This window comes from Zea mays, chromosome 7, assembly GCF_902167145.1.
Source record: "Zea mays cultivar B73 chromosome 7, Zm-B73-REFERENCE-NAM-5.0, whole genome shotgun sequence".
Classification (NCBI taxonomy): domain Eukaryota; kingdom Viridiplantae; phylum Streptophyta; class Magnoliopsida; order Poales; family Poaceae; genus Zea; species Zea mays.
In genome coordinates, this window is record NC_050102.1 from 125315020 (window position 1) to 125334413 (window position 19394).

Consider the following 19394-nt stretch of genomic DNA (forward strand, 5'->3'; position numbering starts at 1 on the left):
GCTTTCCAGTTCGGAATATCTACCACTTTCTTCGGATCCACATCCAATCCTTGTTTGTTTATTATGTGATCCAAGAACAGGACTTCATCAATCCAGAACTCACACTTGCTCAACTTTGCATACAACTGGTGCTCTCGCAATCTCTGCAATACCATCCTCAAATGATCTGCATGATCTTCTTCGCTTTGAGAATATATAAGAATGTCATCAATGAATACCACCACGAACTTGTCAAGATAATCCATAAATACACTGTTCATCAGATTCATGAAGAAGGCTGGTGCATTTGTTAGGCCAAAAGACATCACAGTGAACTCATACAACCCATACTTGGTAATGAATGTCGTCTTCGGAATGTCTGAAGGTCGAATCCTGAGCTGATGATAACCTGACCTCAGATCTATCTTTGAGAACACGCTGGCTCCTCTCAACTGGTCGAACAGATCTTCTATTCTGGGCAAGGGGTACTTGTTCTTAATCGTGACCTCATTCAGAGCTCGATAATTGATACACATGCTTCTGGTGCTATCTTTCTTCTCCACGAACAGGACAGGGCGGCCCAAGGCGAGGTGCTTGGTCGGATGTAACCTTTCTCCGACAGCTCATAAATCTACTTCTTGAGTTCAACTAACTCTGGTACAGATACTCTGTAGGCTCTTTTAGAAATGGGGGCGGTGCCAGGAAGAAGCTCTATAGAAAACTCAACTTTCCGCTCTGGTGGCATGCCTGGTAAGTCTTCCGGGAACACATCTGGGAATTCTGACACAACCTTGATAATCTCGAGTGAATCTGGCTCCTTGCTATCAATAGCCATCTGATAACAACTTCCTTTCCTTGGCTCAGGCGGGACTAACTCAGTCACCACTTCCTCTCCTAGTGGAGACATCAACTTGATTGTCCTCTTATCACAACTAATAACTGCCTGATACCTATCTAGCCAATTCATCCCTAGGAAGACATCTATTCCCTAAGTACTCATTACTATGAGGTTAGCGGGAAACACTATCCCCCTTATTTCCACGCTTACATTCAAGCAAATGCTATTGGTTCAAATTCTACCACCGGCTGAGTCAATTTGAATGGGGGTTGACATGGTAGTTATGGGAAGATTATGTGCTTCTACCCATGATGCAGTAATGAATGAATGCGTTTCTCCAGTATCAAATAACACTTCTACAATATGGGAGTCGACTAGGAACATACCTACTATCATGCCGGGGGTTTCCTGAACTGCTTCAGCCTCCAAATGATTCAGTCTCCCATGGTTATAGCGTGGCTGAGAGCGGTTGCCTGCTCCAGACTGAGACACATTCTGCTTTGCTGGGGCACTGGGGCCTGACTGCTGCTGGGCTGCCTTTTTCGGACATTGCATCACCCAATGGCCTTGTTCTCCACAATGGAAACATGCCCTGCTTCCGCCTTGAACTGGTGCTGCTTGACTGTTCTGCTGGTTTGCTGGGCAGGGAGACGAGGTGCCTGCTGATTCTGCCTCTGGAACTGGCCTCCTCCTGACTGATTGTTCTGACGGTTCTGATGCTGGTGCTGAGGATACTGCCTTTGGAACTGCTGATGCTGAGGTGGGCACTGGTTCTGCCTGAACTGATGAGGTGGATTGCCTGAGAAACGAAGGCGATTGCTGCTTCCAGACTGGGGTCCACTGATCTTGCGCTTGCGATCCTCCATCTCTTTGCGCTTCTTCTCTGTCATGATCGCTCGGTCAATCAGGTGCTGAAATGTGGGGAAGGTATGATTCATTAGATGATACTGCAGAGGGTCGATCAAGCCTCTCAAGAAACGATAATGCCTCTTGGCATCTGTGTTGACATCCTCAGGAGCATAGCGGGACAGCTGCAGAAACTTGTCTCGGTACTCACTGATGGACATTGACCCTTGCTTGAGCGCCAGGAACTCCTCCTTCTTCACTGTCATCAGACCTGCGGGAACATGGTACTGACATAAATTGCCTCTGAATTCCTCCCAGGTGATAGTGTCGGGGTTGGCATGGGTGGCGAGGTAAGACTCCCACCAAGACTGAGCTGCTCCTCTCAACAGACGGGGACCATATAGAACTTTCTCCTTGGCATCACACTGAGCGGTTTGCAACTCCCGCTCCACAGTGCGCAGCCAATCTTCAGCATCCATGGGGTCAGAAGAGTGAGCGAACGTTGGGAGATGACCTCTCATGAATTCAGCACGCTTGTCCCTGGGCATCTGAGGTTGAGGTGGTGGTTGTTGCTGCTGCTGCTGAATGGCGGCCAGAGTCTGACCGATGGCTTGAACTGCCTGAGTCTGCATCAAGAACATCTGCTCGATCGTCATCGGGGGTGGTGGTGGCAGTTGCTGCTGCTGGGGTGCCTCATCCTGCTGAGGCCGCTCCTGCTGAGCACGCCTTCCTCCTCTGCGCCTGTTTTCTGACATCTGCAGAATGCAATCACACATCAAAACTGATCTTGCAAACCTTGCAGCATAAGAAAAGAGTATAGAATTCTTCCACCATTCTGAACAGATGAACATCCTCACTGATTTCCAACACAGACAAACACAGCTTCTAAGATAGAGAGGAAAGTAGAACAAAAGGGCTTCCCAACTAAATAATTAATTTTATTAACACTTAACAGGTAAACCAAAGTGCAGAGGAATGCCTACACCCTGGCGACAGTCATTACAAAGATCCAAATCCAACATAGTTCATCATGACAAACATAAAGGCACAGGATAAGCAAACTACCATGTTTAACTAAGACTAACTAAGAGTAAGACTGGTGTTAAGACTATAGCTTCTATGCATATATTTTTGTATTAATTACAAGATCTGACGCTGACGATCTATGGTTCTAAATTTATCTTGGTCCTGCAGTCGGGGTTGCCATACGACTGGTGTCCACGTTGAGGTGAGCGGTACGGGTGCTGAGTCCCGACGGGAGCGGGGGAGCCATCCTCCAGGTGACGACGCTCCATGCGCTCAGCCCGCAGCTGGGCGATCTCAGCACGAGCCCTACTCAGCTCGTCTAATGCATGCTCTAGCTCCGTGTTTAGCATGGCGGCTAGGTTGACTGTGCTGGTCAACCTAGGATTGTCCTCACCAACAGGTGATACAATCACGCCTCTTGTGCTGCCAGATGGACGGCGGGGGTAATACTTCAGGTTGAGAACATCGGCTACCCCGCCGAGCATTGAGCAGTAGTGCGAAAGCGCACGCCGTGCGGCATCCTGCATGGTCGCCTCAGCTGAGTCCCGCTAAGAGATGGAATATTGCTCTGAGCAGACCTCTGCACCCCGGAGACTGTTCTTCGGACGGCGCACCAAGCAGGTCGCCTCCCAGCGGTCCGGGTAAACGCCGCGACTGTGCTAGAAGACCACACAACGATACTCGATAGACCAAGTACGTCGGTCGAGTGCCCGACGTAGCAGGGTGTCGAGCGCGTCGTGGAAGTGACACCCGCGAGCAGCGTCGCGAGTGATGGGTCGGGCAACCCATCCTTCCAACTCCTCCTCTGAAAGGTCGGTGTTGTGGCTCGAGCTGCTGTCACCACCTTCGTCGTCTGGGTCTCCTCCAGCAGCTACTCCAGCGGCTGGGGCGCTCAGTGGTGGTGCAGGGGCGCCTCCAGCGGGAGCACAGGGGAACAGCTCCTCACAGACTCTATCTCCTGTTGAAGCGAGAAAGAAGAGTCATGCTGCTCCAGCTCCTGTCGTCGACGCTCCTGCTCCTTGTGCAAGCGGTGGTGCAGCCTCTCCAAGTGGCTAGACTGACCAGTCACTGGACGGTGAAGCGGACGCTTCGCGAGACGAGAGGGTAAGAAGGGGATGACAGACTTCCGTGCAGTGTGTCTAAGGCGAGCCATGTACAAAAGACACCGTAAGCATAAGAGTGAGAACAAAACTAATATGACTAGCAAGTAAACCATAAATAAATGAGGAATTAGAATAAACAAAAAAAATTTAGCAAGGTATAATATATAGTAGAACATAGGTTTGGTCGATATGACCAACTTTTGAAGGGATACCAAAGTCAAGGTGATAATAGGGGTCTATAATCCTTAGAACGACCATTCTACTCTAGGTTAGCGGTCCTACAGTCAGCACGGCTTTGATACCACTTATGTCACACCTGGTTTTAGAAGGTAAACCGAATGCGAACCATGTACGTGCCAGGATCAGAAATTCACGTACACAGCTATTACATAAATGACTCATCATAGCACAATGCTTCGAATTACAATAAAGAGTAAGTAATAATATTATAGACTAGAGCCATTTACATAATATAAATCAAAGTACACAGAATCGAAACGTAGCCAACGTAAACAACCCACCATAGGCAGCTGACTGGGGGAGGTCGCTAGCCTAATCCTCGAACTCGTCGAAGTCCTGGAACTCCTGGAGATCCGCCTCGACACCTTCTTTACCTGAGCATAGATTGCACCAAAGGCAACCTGGTGTTTTGTGAAAGCAAGGGTGAGTACACATCAACGTACTCAGCAAATATCCCGTTTGGCTGTAGTGGACTAGCTTTATGTGGGGTTAAGGTCAAGCAGTTTCTTTTAGTTGGTCAGGTTATTATTACTAGTAGAAAGCCAGGTTTTAGCATTAACCCAAGTTATTAACCCAAAGTACCCTTTCCAAACGGAAAAAATACCACTTACCATTACCATAGTCAAAACTGTCATCCTCGTCACCACCTGTAAACCAACTATCTCTGATCAAGTAACTCTAATCAATGGAGCTCCCTTGGCTGCTCATAACCGCGAGCACGGCTGATATATCAGTTTCATAACACTCTGCAGAGGTTGCGCACTTTACCCACAAGTCGTGATTCCCTCTTGCCTTGGGCCGATCAAACCCTTAAACACTACCAAGGTGAATAGGTAGGGTCTTACTACGTAGCCTTTACAAAGATTTCCTGGGGCTGTAGCCGCCCGTTAGGTTTCCTAAATGCACCGAACTCCTCCCCAAGGGGCGAACCAACCTTGGCAGAGCGAGCCGCATACACCGAGCCCCATTAACGGCACGACGGCGAAGCGAACTACACCCCAGTTCCTCTAATTACTCAGCTAAGGGCGTCCCACTCCACCCTCATGGTTGCACTGTTTTCCCGGGCGGTCATCCAACGAACAGGTCCTTACGGAGAGGCACTCGAGAAACAGCTCGAGTCCCCTTAAGGGCCACAAGTGCCATCATCATAATCAAAAGGGAAAACAACGTATCATAGATATCTCATCATGTTCATTGATTAATGTGAAGCGCTAGCCTAAAGCTAAACTGAAATAACCCAACCAAAATAGGTAAACAAGGACAAAATAGACAAAAGCTAGTCAATCCTTAGGTATAAATGTGTAAATGCGGGAAGTGAATTATAAGAATTAGTAGGACATAGATGGGTCAAGGGACACTTACCTTCACCAACCGTCTGCTGCTCAGGGTCTTCACCTGCAACTCCTTCAGACTCCACCAACTGATCGTTATCTATACGAGTTCAAACATACATTCCACACTTTTAATACAAAAGAACAGTACACCATACAATGAAATGCAATAAATAAACAGAAGATCGACGCAGGGCTCACACTTACGACTAAGCGAGAAAGAGAAAGTAACGGTCGAGGCTACGGTCGAAGAGCGATCAGGTTACCCAATTATAAATTAAACTACTCGTGTAAACAGAATGGTATTAATTTGGCCATTGCATTAAGCATAGGATGAAGCCATGTTCCATATTAAATTATTATAAGCAGATGAAGGTGAATTAAAGGAAATGGTCGCGCGGCGAGACGCGCGACACAACATTTAACTTGAATTAAGGAATAAACGACTCGTCGCGCGATAGAGCGCGTAACAAGACACTAGCAATAATTATAAAGAGACGTTAGGAGTCAAGCGACGAAACGCACGACGACATACGTCAACTGATTTGAGTTTAAAACGAAATGTCGCTTCGAAGATGAACTTAAATTGAATCATCACGCGGCGAAGCGCGCGACACAGCACGTTAATAAGGATGAATTTAAAATGAATCGTCACGCGACGAAGCGCGCGACGCATCACATCGACTAAACTAAAATTAAAATATATTAAACTGAGAGTCGAACGCCGCGCAACTACGGTCGTGCGCGCGAGAGCACGCTGCGCGCGCCGGGGGCACGCGAGTCGTGCAGGCGCGCGGGGCGCGAGACCGCCGGGGCGCGAGGGCCGCCGGGGCACGGGCAGGGGCACGCGAGGGCGCGGCCAGGACGGCGCGGGGCATGGCCAGGGGGCGCACGGGGGCATGGTCAGGGGGGCACGACCGTCAGGGAGGGCGAGCCGCCGGGCGTGGCCGAGGGGCGGCGCGGGCGGGGCCAGGGGCGGCGCGGGGGCGCCAGGGGCGCAGGCAGGGAGGCCGTGCGGGGAAGAAGAAGGGGAAGGGGAGGGGAAGAGAGAGGGAGAGAGGGGAGGGGAGCTCATCTCGGGATCCAAACTCCGGCGATCACCGTCTCCAAGACCTAGGGCACCACGGGGAGAGAGAGAGGTGGGAGAGAGGTTGCTGCGCGGGAGAAATCAAATGAGAGAAAGAGACCAGGGGAGGGGGCGCGCATGGGGAGGGCACGGGCGCCAGGGGCGCACGGGCCAAGGCCGGGCCGAGCTGGGCTGGGCCGGGCTGGGCTGGGTCGGGCTGCACCGTGAGTCAAAACCCTGTGGCACACACAACCACAGATCGAAAAATCGATTCGCGAAACAAAAACCGAAACGAAAACTAAGCAACGCACGCGATTAAGCACGAAATCAGACAAGGAAATATGATTCGACATGATGCGACACTCTTATCAACTTAGGTTTTGTTTACACATGACACAGACACCAGTCGCTATATTGCTTTGAAATTGGGAAGAAGGAGCGAAACAGGAAGAGAAAAGAGAGTAACGCCTGAATTTGGTGAGTAAAAAAGAAGAAAAAAATTCTACCCCCAAATTCAGGGCGTTACAGTTGGTTTGGTGGTATGAGTAGCATTCCTCAAGTCCTAAGTTTGACTACTCATGAGAGATAATTTTAAGTTGTGGTTAAAAAAATCCACTCGTCTATCCCATACCAAAGCACGGGTCTAAGGCCTGGCCCCGGTCGTGGTTGTTCTCATATGGGCTGCGGTGCCACTGTGTATGGGTGGGGCAGGGGTTTTAGGGTTTTCTTGACTAGCATGAAAATGTATTCTTCTTAATATAATGTCCGAGGGTTGTCTTACCCCACACATGTTGATTTTCTAAATAAGGGATTAGATGGGGCTTTACCTTGTTTATATGAGTTTATTTCTCTCTTGTTTCCTCAACCCTTCACCGCCTCTTCCTCCTCCTTCATTTAGTTTGTTCTATCCTTGCTAACCTCATGCCTGGCGATGGCACATGTTTCGATGGGCCCAAGTGATGAAATAAGAGGGCCTCGACAAGGACTGGGAGAACCTTTGCTAGGTTTCTTCAGCATTGTCAGGCCATGTTCAACTTGTGGTTCACTCAGAGCAACTCCCATGAGAAGATGACAGTGACTATGTGATCTTCTATGGCCACCTTGTTGCCAAGGTTCACTTCCCCGATTCTCGTTTTTCATGTGCCATCTTTAGGTATTGTGGTATCAAGCTTGGGCTCCTTATTGTTAGGGTTCACTTGGTGCATCATTTTCTCATTTCTAGTTGATTTCTCTTGTTCAATGTGACCAATCGACCTCTGCTTCATCTTGAGAGATTTCATTTGCCCTAGTGTCTTTTAGAATTGTGATTACCTCAATGTCCTATGGAATATCTTCAATTTTTAATGCATGCACAATAACCTTTCCTTCACTAGATGGCTCTACATCTCTCTCCTAGGCATTTGAGCCTTAAGCTTTGAGTGAATTGGCTAATGACAATCAATTTTAAACATGTTTGCCATCAAGGCTAATTGAATCTAATTAGTATATTTATTGAGATTCAAAAAACATCAGTTGTCCTTTATCAATGGTTGATTGGATCACTCGACAGAATATATTAGAGTTAGAAGTATTATGATCAAATCAACTATGCCACATGCAATGTGTAAGCTCTTCAAAATTTTAGATAGATAGCAAAGCAGTATGATCAATGATTCTAATAAAACTATCATCTAGCAAGATATCAAAGACATGGTTACAAAAAGTAAGTCAAAGGTGCACTTTAATTTCTTTAGCCAATTTTTTGAGTCATCTTTAAAGATAAACAAATGAACGAATCGGACTTAACATCAATCCATTTAGCGATACCTTTATGATTGCTTTTGGGAAGCCTTGCCTCAATTTAGCATACCACCACTATCAACTTTGCCGTATGACGCAACTAGTCGGTTCCCCGTGCGTTGCGACGGCTTACAACAATATCCATCAAAAAAATTTCAAGATTTTTTATCGATTGTCTCCGTTCTTCGTATAATATTTTTTTGATTTGGCTAACTGATGTTATTGTTTACTCCATCCAATATGTCTTGGTACAACACGACCAGTGAAGTGAGAGATTATAAGAGAGTTCACAACGACTGACTGAACGAACAGAGATTATAAAATGACATAATTCCACCATACAGAGACCAAATAAGAGAAAGTTTATGAGCTCAAGTTTCTAAAATAAGTCACATGAACTTAAACTTATACAAAAGATAGATCAAAATATGGAGTGATTGCTAAAGTCAGGCATCAACAAAAATAGATGTGCTCCATATAAATTATGCTACTTTGAAGCAATTACTAACGTTTAAACTAACAAATAACCTTTTATTTTACTGTTAGTGTGATAAATCATTGTTGCTTCATCCAATTCAGCAACATCAACACCATTGAGACCATTGCGCAAATGTGGTCTCAGAAACGACCTAATGCTTGCAAGAGCCAAGAATGTCGTGTCGTGCTTGGGCTGTAGCCTCGGCCCGTAGTGCTGGCTCGGCCCGACACGATTATATTTTTTTATTTTACAAAAAAAACGTATATACATATATAAAATTTATATTCAATATTAAAAACATTTGAGCATGATGTTCTACTGGTTAGACAGCTTCACACAGTGTCTCCTGCTCTTCTTCCATCAGGGCAAGGGTTTGAACCCCACCTCTTGCACTGTTTTTAACATTTTATGCTGATTTAATCAAATGGGCCGACGGGCTGGCCCGTCATAGTCAGCAGGTCGGCATGACGTGTCTGGGCCAGAGTTGTGGCCCGTGCCGGGCCACCGTTTGCCATCTATAGACGTGCATTGGGTTAATTTAAAATAATCATGGGGTTATTTGTAAAAAAAAATGATGTGGGACGAGCGTTGAAACTATAGATATAGATATGTTGGACGATAGAATTTGAATTTATTTTATTATTAATAGATAAAATTATTCTTAATCGGTCTTTTTCAACTACTAGCAAGAATATATATATATAGACGAACTAATGGAAGCCCAGTGCTTCCATTAGTACGAGAAGCCCCAGCCAGGTATACCTACGCGCAGGTAGGCATGCATCCGATCGTGCACGGTTCTGGCTCAGGCAGATTTTAGCGTAAATCGTGAACAAAACCAGCGTAAATTAGTACGAATTTTAGCGTAAATCGTAGATCCGTTTCATAACGACGAACGGGCCCAAATATTACGGTGTAAAAATCGAGCGCGGGTTCTGGATCGGGCGAATTTTTGCATAAAACGTGAACCAAAACAGCGTAAATGGGTATGAATTTTAGCGTAAATCATAGATCTGTTTCGTAACGACGAATGAGACCCAAAAATTACGGCGTAAAAATCGTGCACATCCGATCGTGAGCGGGATCTGGCTCGGAAGAATTTTTGCGTAAACCTTGAACCAAAACAACGTAAATGTGTACAAATTTTAGCGTAATCGTAAATTTGTTTCATAACGACGAATGTGGCCCAAAAATTATGCCATAAAAATCGCGCGCGACCGATCATGTGCGGGTTATGGCTCGAGCGGATTTTTGCGTAACATGTGACCCAAAATAGCTTAAATGAGTGTGAATTTTAGCATAAATCGTTGATCTGTTTCCTAACGAATTACAGAGTTTAAATCGTGCATGTTTAGCGTTAGTTTTTGTGCATGTCACATAGAAGTTTTTGAACGTAAAACACATCGACAGGACCATTTATTATGTAACAACCAAAAGGCAACACATGGTCCAGATCTCAAAAATAAGAAACCTGACATTTCATATCCGTGAACCCATAAATGATATACAAAATACGATAACGAGTGACACAATGATGGTCAGGGTGTTAAAAAGATCCATCATTCATGTCGCACACATCAATCAAGAACGATGTCATAAATATAACAAAGATGACAGATGCAATGTCATAAATCATGTCAATATATGTGCATGCTGAACCAATAACAGAAAACACAATTGAAAAAACAAAATCATCAGAACACTTAGCTTCTGCTATAAAATGCTTCTTATGCTTCTTTGGAGTGCTTCTTTGTAGCCTATACATAGTTCTTCCATATGCTTTTATGATTCCTGAAAGAAATAGGATAAGTGAGATGAAAAATAAAGAATACAATCCAAAAAATTAGTAACTTACTTCTTTATCCTCTAGCATTTCTTTAGAACAATTATTATACATTTGTAGTACCACAATCGAGCCATACAAAAATTTTACGACGTAATTCTAGTACCACAAGCATTCATTATACATTTATTTAGTTGAGAGCCCAGTGGCTCTTTGGCATGAGACAGTAGACTTCATCTCAGTCTAAACTACAATTTGAACCCAAAACGAAAAAAAGAGTAACCGTGAAATAAGTTGTACTCTAAACCATCGGAATTATGCAAAATTTACATTTTGCAAGTATTGTACTATTGTTCCTTCGAATAGAATATAGATAAAGAGTACAACATCCCGATCATGTACCTCTTCTGACATGGGCTGCAATGTGTCACTGGTGTAGCCTTACTTCAGAAGGGACTAGAAACCTCATCTTGCCCGCACAGTGCACACCAAGTGAAACCATAATAATTGTCCTAAAACCATAGTATGAAACCATCAAGATTCACATCATTATAAGGAAAAATAGAATTTACAATGCCGACTAGAACTGACAATAGTATTCATTTTAGCTCTTGGTTTTTATGTCTATATTCAAATGGATGATGCAATAAATCAAAGAGAATAAGATTAAGATTGACAAAAAGATGTAACAAATCAAGCAAATAGCTGGATGTCACAGGTTATAACATAGCACACCAAAATTCAGTCGTTAATAATGGAATTTCTTATCATAACAAATCAAAACGCATATATAGTGAAGTGTATGCATAAATGGTGCCACGGTTATTTATAACAGTTACTATTGAAAATCAAAGGCGAAGTTTGAAAATCATTTGTTCTTGCCTGTTGAAGCCAACTGAAGATTGGAGGTATTTCCCATGACCCAGTAAAAAAATTTGCCCCGCATCCAGAGGGGAATACTCTTGGGATATTGTCAGTAAAGCCACCACCAGTGATGTGGGCTAGTCCTTTCACACCACCTTTGCTAATAATCTCAAGCGCCTGTTTTTATTTCACAAAACAATTAATTAAAATTTCTGTAAAATTATGAAGGAAATATGAGGCATAGTGTACGGTCAATCAGCTGGAGAAAGCAAGGAGGTTGATAGTTATTCTGATATGATTGACTTACATCACCAGCCTGTCATCAGATAAGAATGGAAGAATGCGTTTGACAACAATAGGTGTTCCTCGCCAATTTGCTTTCAGAATTTTACCGAAAGAGCCTTGTTGTAGGTAGCAGGTTTGGCCAACTTTAAGATAATCCAATACAAAACTAAAAGTGAAGTACAGAAAATCAGTAAATTATGCTAATACTTTATCAAATAATTGTATTGTGTAGGAGATGTTTCAAGACTTTAAACCTTTCCGATAACAAGTGCTTTTGTGAAGTCCAGTTTAAGTGGGTTAATCTCCCAGACAGCCTTATTTCTGAATCGTCTTTGGTTCAAAATGGCTTCCAGTTTTCCCCTACACGGTAAAAAGGGGAATAAAATCCAAGGAGATGGGAATGGTCATATGATGCATCAACCTACAAAATCATATCATATTTACAACCGCCAGTTTAGAAACTAGTCCAGTAGCATGATTAATCACCAAGCCATCCCCACCTAATGCTTTGCCAAAGAAAGAAAGCACAACTCTCCTTCCGATAAAAATATTTGGAACCGCATCCTGCATATTTATTTAGAAACATTGCATCGATAACCGTTGCAGAGCAATATACAGGGTACTCACCAACTAAATCCATACCATACAGTGACAGGTGAAATTGGAATACTTGATCAGCTTGAATAACAGAGAGCAAAGATAAATCTAGCCCTGGTAATAACCATGGCTCACATCTTATGTACAAGAGCCAATTCTAAAGACACAGCTGCGGGATGTAGCAGTTAGGCAAGGAAAGAAACAAAATTACCAGCTAACTGCTAAGTGTCAAAACATTGCTTTACACTAAAGGGTTAAATATTTGCCAAGAAGGTAGTGGGCACCTCTCCTCTGCAAGCAGCAGCATAATCTAGGGCGAGGCTTGGTGCAGCTTCCTTGTAGGGGCATATGAACTTATCCATGAAGGCACTCTCACTCATCTGGACAGCAGTATAGTAGCTCCGGTCCTGCTCCAACAATCCATTTTCCTTCACGCCTAGTTTGGATCACTGTAATTGAATTCCATTCTAATAATAGTAATTTAGACATATATCAATTAAGATAATTCACTTTTGTACAAAATATATTTGTATACTATTATTAGCAATATATCCTAAATATTTATGTGCTACATTTTTACTATAGAGGAGTAGAACGAAGAGTGTCATATAAGTTATAGATTAGAAACAAATTCTAATCATGCATAAAATCATTTCCCATCCTCCACCCTATGAATTTGAGATAGGCTTATATCTGAACTTTAGAAAGTGGTGGAATGTCAAATTCCAAACTAAATAAGTTACTTTATTGAGTGAATTCTAATTCTTTTGATTTGAAGGAATCCAAACGCCCCGTCAGGTAATTCACAACATAGTGTCGGGGCATGAGGCGGCGTTCCAAGCTATATGTAAGCAGAGCAGGCCTGTGAGCAATGTACTCTGGCTCCAACCCAACCTTGGTGATCAGGAACGCGGATCCGGGCGTCGCCGGGGGCGCGACCCTGTGCTTGCCAAATTGAAAATTTAGCAAAGTATTTTTTTTACCTTGTTGATTATGTTGGATAACCGCATGTCCCTAATTTGAATGATATTGCTCCTTATCTCTAAACGACCAACTGTAGCTTGTTCTATTGAAAACTCATCAGAATAATCCATAGAGATAACATCACCAACAAGGACTGAATCATCCAGAGATGCATCAATGGCCATTGGAGCTAGGGAAGTCGGCCTAACTACCTTCAACCCGACTTGGCCAACTTGTACAGTAGAAGACACCATGGAAATCGATTTAACGGACTCTAAGGGAGTGTTTGAATACACTAAAACTAATAGTTTTAGTGGCTAAAATTAGTTGGAGACATCCAAACACCCTAGCTAATATTTTAGCTATTAACTATTTTTAGTAAATTAGTTACAAGTTAGCTAGCTATTTATTAGCTAGCTAATTCTACTAACAAATTTTTAGCTAACTAACGCATTCAAACACTGTCTAAACAGGTAATCTAGGCACGCGAAGTCTGACTGGCCAGCCCAAACTCAGCCTTTGTAGTAGAGAGAGCCGACCTTGGCGGCCTGCACGACATTTTTGAACTTTTTTTATCGGTTTGGTCTTCATTACTTTATATTCTTTGTCAACCAAATACTCCCTTCCTCTTAAATTATAATTCGTTTGATTTTTTTTATGTAAAGTTTTATGTATAGTCCACCTAGTTAACTTTAAAAGTTGGTTAGTCTAGATTTTATGGAGGCCGACTACAATAGCAAATCTAACAATAAAAAAGTTAGCTAGATCAGATTTCAAGAACAGTCTGACCGATTTTGAAGATTTGATTCAGGTTAATTCTACGATTTTGAAGATCCGACCTAACCTAATTTTACGTTCAGACTAAAGACATGTTTGTTTAAGATTATGATATGTCTAGTTATATAATTTAACTTATTTTAAACTAACACTTAATTTAAAATAAGTTAGATTATATGATCAGAATATTATATTTATATAATTCCAAACAAATAACTCTAATATCGATTCTGGTTTATATTGTATAATTTTTATGTTGAATATTACGGCGCGCCAACAAATTGCGATCGTTATGTAATCATGTATACGACCGACTGTACTATTCATAAAATATAATTCAAAATAGGAGATGCTCGAGATAGCCTGGCAAGGGAGGAGGTATCGGAGGCGGCGTCGCCTGCCGCGAGCGCACCATGCGTCAACGCTCAGGACCTCTCGCAGGCGCGCTGTTGGATCGTGAGCAAGCACGCGTGGCAAATGGCATGCATTCCTCTCGTGCAAGTGCCGAGCTGAGGGTCCCGACGCGGGGGGCAGGACGTGGCAGAGCGCCGCCCAGGCGGACGCCAAGTGCCGAGCTACCAGGGCACCTTCTTTATTCCGTCCTTGCTCAGTCACACCTCGCTCTCGCTCACTCTCGCCGTCCGCACAGCCGCTCATCGTCTCCCACTGCCTGCCCTCTCCCTGCGCCGGCCGGTGCCCCGACGCGCCATGTCGTACAACAAGGCCCCGTCCATCACCGCCGAGACCATAAATCCCAGGGTTTCTTCTTCAGAAATCATATATATGTTCATCCATTGCATTCTTCCGATTTAAACTGAAAAGCTTAGGTGACGTACGTTGTCCCTTCGTTTGAAGGTCAAGATCATCAGATACGCGCCTTGCGGGGAGATCGTCAAGCACGCAGCGGTAAATTGCACCACTGCTGTTAATTCATGCTGCTTTACGACGACCCCTCGCACCTTTTTTTTTTGCAAAATTACGATGACTAATAGGAGGACAAAAAATATTGCCTTTCGCTATGTGTCTCGTTCAGCGGCTGGAGCAGGAGATAGAGGAGAACCCTGCTTCTATCCCTTTCCAAGAGGTGAAAACTCCTCCCCTGTGCAGCAAGCAAGTGCGTGCGTGCGTGTATCACAATCTATATATCACCTAACTTGACCAGCCTTCCATGCTGTCCAACAGATAATATACTGCAACCTCGGGAACCCCCAGGTCCTTGGTCAGCCGCCACTAACTTTCTTTCGTGAGGTTACCACCCTTAATTACCCTCAGAAACACAAAAGAACAAGACAACGCAAGTGTGTTTGATGGTCGAAATTGCTGGCTCCAGGTTCTCTCCCTGTGCGACAACCCAGCCCTCATGGACAGAGATGAAGCTCGTGCCTTATTCAGGTTGGACTATGCAGCTGAGCTCGCTTTACTGTTTACTGTACTATTACCTCCGTCCTTTTTTTTTATTTGTCGTGTTTTAGTTAAAATAAACTAACGGACGACAAATATTCGAGAAAGTAGCTTCATAAGCTGAGTATGATACATAGTTTGGCAGAAACTTGACTCTGACAATGTTTCCATCTACTGTGTCGCAGCCCTTGTAGCATAAGAAGGGCCAGGAGGATCCTAAACTCGATCCCCAGCAAAGACACTGGTGGATATACTGATTGCCGGGTACCCAACTGAAACTGCTTAGCTTTCTTATAAATAAACAAACACTGGGATGGTGTATATTTTCCCCTTCACACTTACTGGTTACATCGTTCAATCACACTTGCTTGGTGTGATCAGGGAATCAAATGCCTGCGTCAAGTAGTAGCAGATGGGATTACCGCAAGAGACGGTTTTCCATCGACAGCGGACGATATCTTTCTGACAGATGGAGCCACCTCAGCGGTAAGACTCTGCATTTCAGAACCTACATCTACATGACGCAGCACAGATGGAACTGGATCCTTTACATACAGATACGAACATCAGTGTCAATACCTTCAGCTCGACCGCGGCTCCTTTCTGCCCCTTTTTTGCAGATCAACTTGATGATGCAGATACTCATCAGGTCTCACGAAGACGGCATCTTGAGCCCTCTACCCGAATACCCCTTGTACTCGGCCTCCATCATACTGCACGGTGGAACGATGGTACAGCACTAGTGTAGTTCAAAAAGATAGCCAAGCAATATCTGCGAAACGCAGTAGAAGTGGCTTGTTTAAAATGTTCAAGCCCAAACTAACCATCAGATTCATCGCTCTTCTCCTTTTTCAATCAGTTCTTTTTTTTTTGGTTTCTTATATTAGAAGACAAAACACACGTGTGTGCTCTATGCTTGGGATAACTACAATACTGAACTGTGACCAGGTGCCGTACAATCTCACTGAAGATAACGGTTGGGGCCTAGAGATCTTTGAAGTCAAGAGGTGCTTGGAAGAGGCTCGTTCGGCTGGCCTCACTGTTAGAGCTATGGTGGTAATAAATCCCGGCAACCCTACTGGACAGGTATATATGGCACATTGTTTTCCTGAATCCTTTTACATGTTCCAATAAAGAAAACAGATGAAAATTTTCAGAGTAGTTCTTACCAGTGATGATCTGGTTATTGGAAAATTTTCAATTTAATCTCGTTTCAGCTCAGGTTGTACCAGAGTTTCTCTTCGTCAACACATCTCATTCCTTTAGTTATAGGTGCTATCCGTCACAAACCAGGAGGAGATAGTAGAGTTTTGTCGGAAGGAAGGTCTGGTTATACTTGCTGATGAGGTTTGTACTAATGGGGTGTTTGTTTGGGATTATTCAGATTATAATCCCAAACAAACAGGCTCTAAGTCTTTAAAATGTAGCCTTTTTTGCATTATCGAATCACATATTCACATTAACTTTGTTAAGAAGAAGAAGAAAAAAGGGTACATTCTGTCTTGAAAATCAAGTACCGAAATGTATTCGCAGGTATACCAGGAAAATATCTACGCAGAGAACAAGAAGTTCCATTCCTTCAAGAAAGTGGCCAGATCACTTGCTTACGACGAAAATGACCTCACCCTAGTATCACTTCATTCCGTTTCAATGAGTGAGTCTTCTTCCTTTATATATCAAAAAAAAATATGACCTTAAATCTTTGGCGGGTCCAGTCTGAAGTTCGTCTGTTCTCCCATCTTCTGGACCTGGCAGGCTATGGGGAGAGTGGCAGAAGAGGAGGCTACATGGAGGTGTCTGGTGTTGCAGCTAATGTGAAGGATCAGATTTACAAGGTGGCTTCTTTAACACTCTGCCCCAACATTGCTGGCCAGATTCTCGTCAGCCTTGCAATGGATCCACCGAAGGTTTGTAACCTGAACTAAATCATCACAAAATTGGCTTCATCCGTCCCAGTATTTATTCTTTTTATACAGAACTTCCCTTGTGACCTGTACGCAGCTAGGAGATGAATCTTTCGAGTCATTTGATAAGGAGAAGGAACAGATCCGTTCATCCTTCTGCAAGCGAGCCAAGGTGCGCAAGCCATCATCTCAACCATCCTTCACGCACATGGATCGGCAGCGTACGAGACGCCTTGCACAATGGCATGATCTTGATCCCCTCCTCTTGTCTGTGCAACTGCAGACCCTGGAGAAAGCTTTCAGCGGCCTGGAGGGCGTGACTTGCAACAAGTTAGAGGGTGCGCTGTACTTGTTCCCACGGCTCCACCTCCCCTCCGCTGCGATCAGGGCCGCCGATTTCGAGGGAGTTTCACCTGACATATTCTACGCTCACCGCCTGCTTGATGCCACCGGGATTGCCGTTGTGCCGGGCTCTGGGTTCCACCAGGTCAGTCAGCCTCAGCCTCCTCTTGGATGAACTATATATGAGCCTTTCGTCTTGTAACATTCCATTCGAAATTACAACTTATTGTAATTTTAATGATCTCTCAGGGATACCTTAAAAATTCTGTAAAATCTTAGGATTAATTAAAAAATCATTGAGCCATTGATTTTCAGTAGGGTCCAACGATAGGCAATAATAGTCATCAACTGTATTGTGTGCCCACTTCTACAATTACAGAAAAATACTCTAAATAAGCTCTCCAAATTTATAAAACACCTAGATTGGATGACAATATTTTTGTCTATATTTTTTAAAAAAATTTACAACCATTTGCTCTAGTATTAACAATAATAGCCCCATTTGCTCTAGTATTAACAATAATAGCCTTTCAATGTGTTGTGTTTGATATACTTTTAGTTGAAACCATCTAGTACAGTAATTGATATACTCGTTGCTTCCTTCCTATATATGTTCCCTTTGTCTATGTATGTGTATATGTGGCTCATCTGGTGACACACATCACACATGTCTATTTTGAATTAGCTTTGTGTGTTAACAATATTAGAAGCTTGATTTAGAAACAAGTATAAGAAAGGGTGAACCACGTTCAATCTAACCCGATTCGGTCTTCCATCCTTTACATGTTTCCGGTCATCAACAACTGAACTGAAATATATTAGAAAAAATATTGAAGACCGAGCAATTCGGTTTGCTCAACCCTCTTATTATGCTCACCCCTGTATGTATGTAAGAGGAATTGGAGTTCTTTTTGCACAGTTATTATTTAATTTTGAGGCTGATTTATCTATTATCATAGCATATTATGTCAATGTAGTCAAGGCGGTTAATTTATGCGCAAACTTAGAGGTTTACTTTACAATACATATAGGTAGTTTAAAATAAGGATGAGAGAGTTAGTTTAACAATTTTGTTCTCATTACATCAGTGTGGGTGATTAATGTACAAATTTAGTGCATTCCCTTGGCTGCCTCAATTGTCTGATCTTGTTTGTGCAATTCACTGGCAAGGCCTCTGGGACGATCCATATCCGATGCACGATCCTTCCTGACGAAAGAAAAATCGAGGCGATGGTCGCACGCTTGAGGGCGTTCCATAAGGCGTTCATGAACGAGTTCCGGGGCTCTCAGCAGGTCATGAACGATCTCCGTCGCTGATGGTGTCGATGCATGGCACGGTTAGGCCTGTGCGTGTGCCCATGGGCAATCAAGACAACTTCTGAGCTCTGGAGTTGTTGTTTGTTGTTCTGTGTTCTTGCTTCCTCGTTGAGCTGTGCCCGTTTGTCCTCACTTATGCAGTCAGTGGTCTGTCTGTAGTCTGTACTGCTTAAAGATAAGCTGTGCTTTCAGGAATAAAAAGTCTGCAGCTTGTGCATATATATACTGACTCCGTTCTCAAATATTATATTTATGGTAGGCTAGTTTATTTTTAAACTAAAACGTGATAAATAAAAAATAAAAAGAAAGATGAGTACATAATAAACTCTCTTCACAAAACATCCAAAACATCTGGGATTGCAGACTGTCCTGTCCTGTCGAAGCATGTGACACGCACACAAGGCAGGCATACATACCGGGCCAGTCTTCCTACTCCACATCTATAGCATTAGAAAAAGGATCGTTAACATAGGAG

The 19394-nt window shown here is 43.6% G+C and overlaps 1 protein-coding gene and 1 long non-coding RNA gene across 3 annotated transcripts; one reads left to right on the forward strand and one right to left on the reverse strand.

The window, feature by feature from the left end:
- Nucleotides 1-11639: 11639 nt before the first annotated feature.
- Nucleotides 11640-12635, reverse strand: LOC103632801 (uncharacterized). Its single transcript, XR_556156.4, has 3 exons — nucleotides 12500-12635; nucleotides 11873-11978; nucleotides 11640-11784 (listed from the first exon to the last, which is right to left on the reverse strand). It is a non-coding gene; the product is annotated as an uncharacterized lncRNA (long non-coding RNA).
- A 1862-nt stretch (nucleotides 12636-14497) lies between these two features.
- LOC100280822 (alanine aminotransferase 2) lies at nucleotides 14498-19140 on the forward strand. Of its 2 annotated transcripts, NM_001353090.1 has the most exons (15): nucleotides 14587-14714; nucleotides 14811-14861; nucleotides 14989-15039; nucleotides 15138-15203; nucleotides 15286-15347; nucleotides 15542-15620; nucleotides 15738-15842; nucleotides 15977-16087; nucleotides 16305-16442; nucleotides 16629-16703; nucleotides 16890-17010; nucleotides 17112-17263; nucleotides 17358-17432; nucleotides 17544-17747; nucleotides 18773-19140. In NM_001353090.1, exons 1-15 carry the CDS (start codon nucleotides 14664-14666, stop codon nucleotides 18917-18919), a joined length of 1488 nt encoding a protein of 495 aa, NP_001340019.1. In that variant the 5' UTR covers nucleotides 14587-14663; the 3' UTR covers nucleotides 18920-19140. The 2 variants fall into 2 exon arrangements, with proteins under 2 accessions (XP_023156298.1, NP_001340019.1); XM_023300530.2 differs by lacking the exon at nucleotides 15977-16087 and having other exon boundaries at nucleotides 14498-14714.
- Nucleotides 19141-19394: the final 254 nt, after the last annotated feature.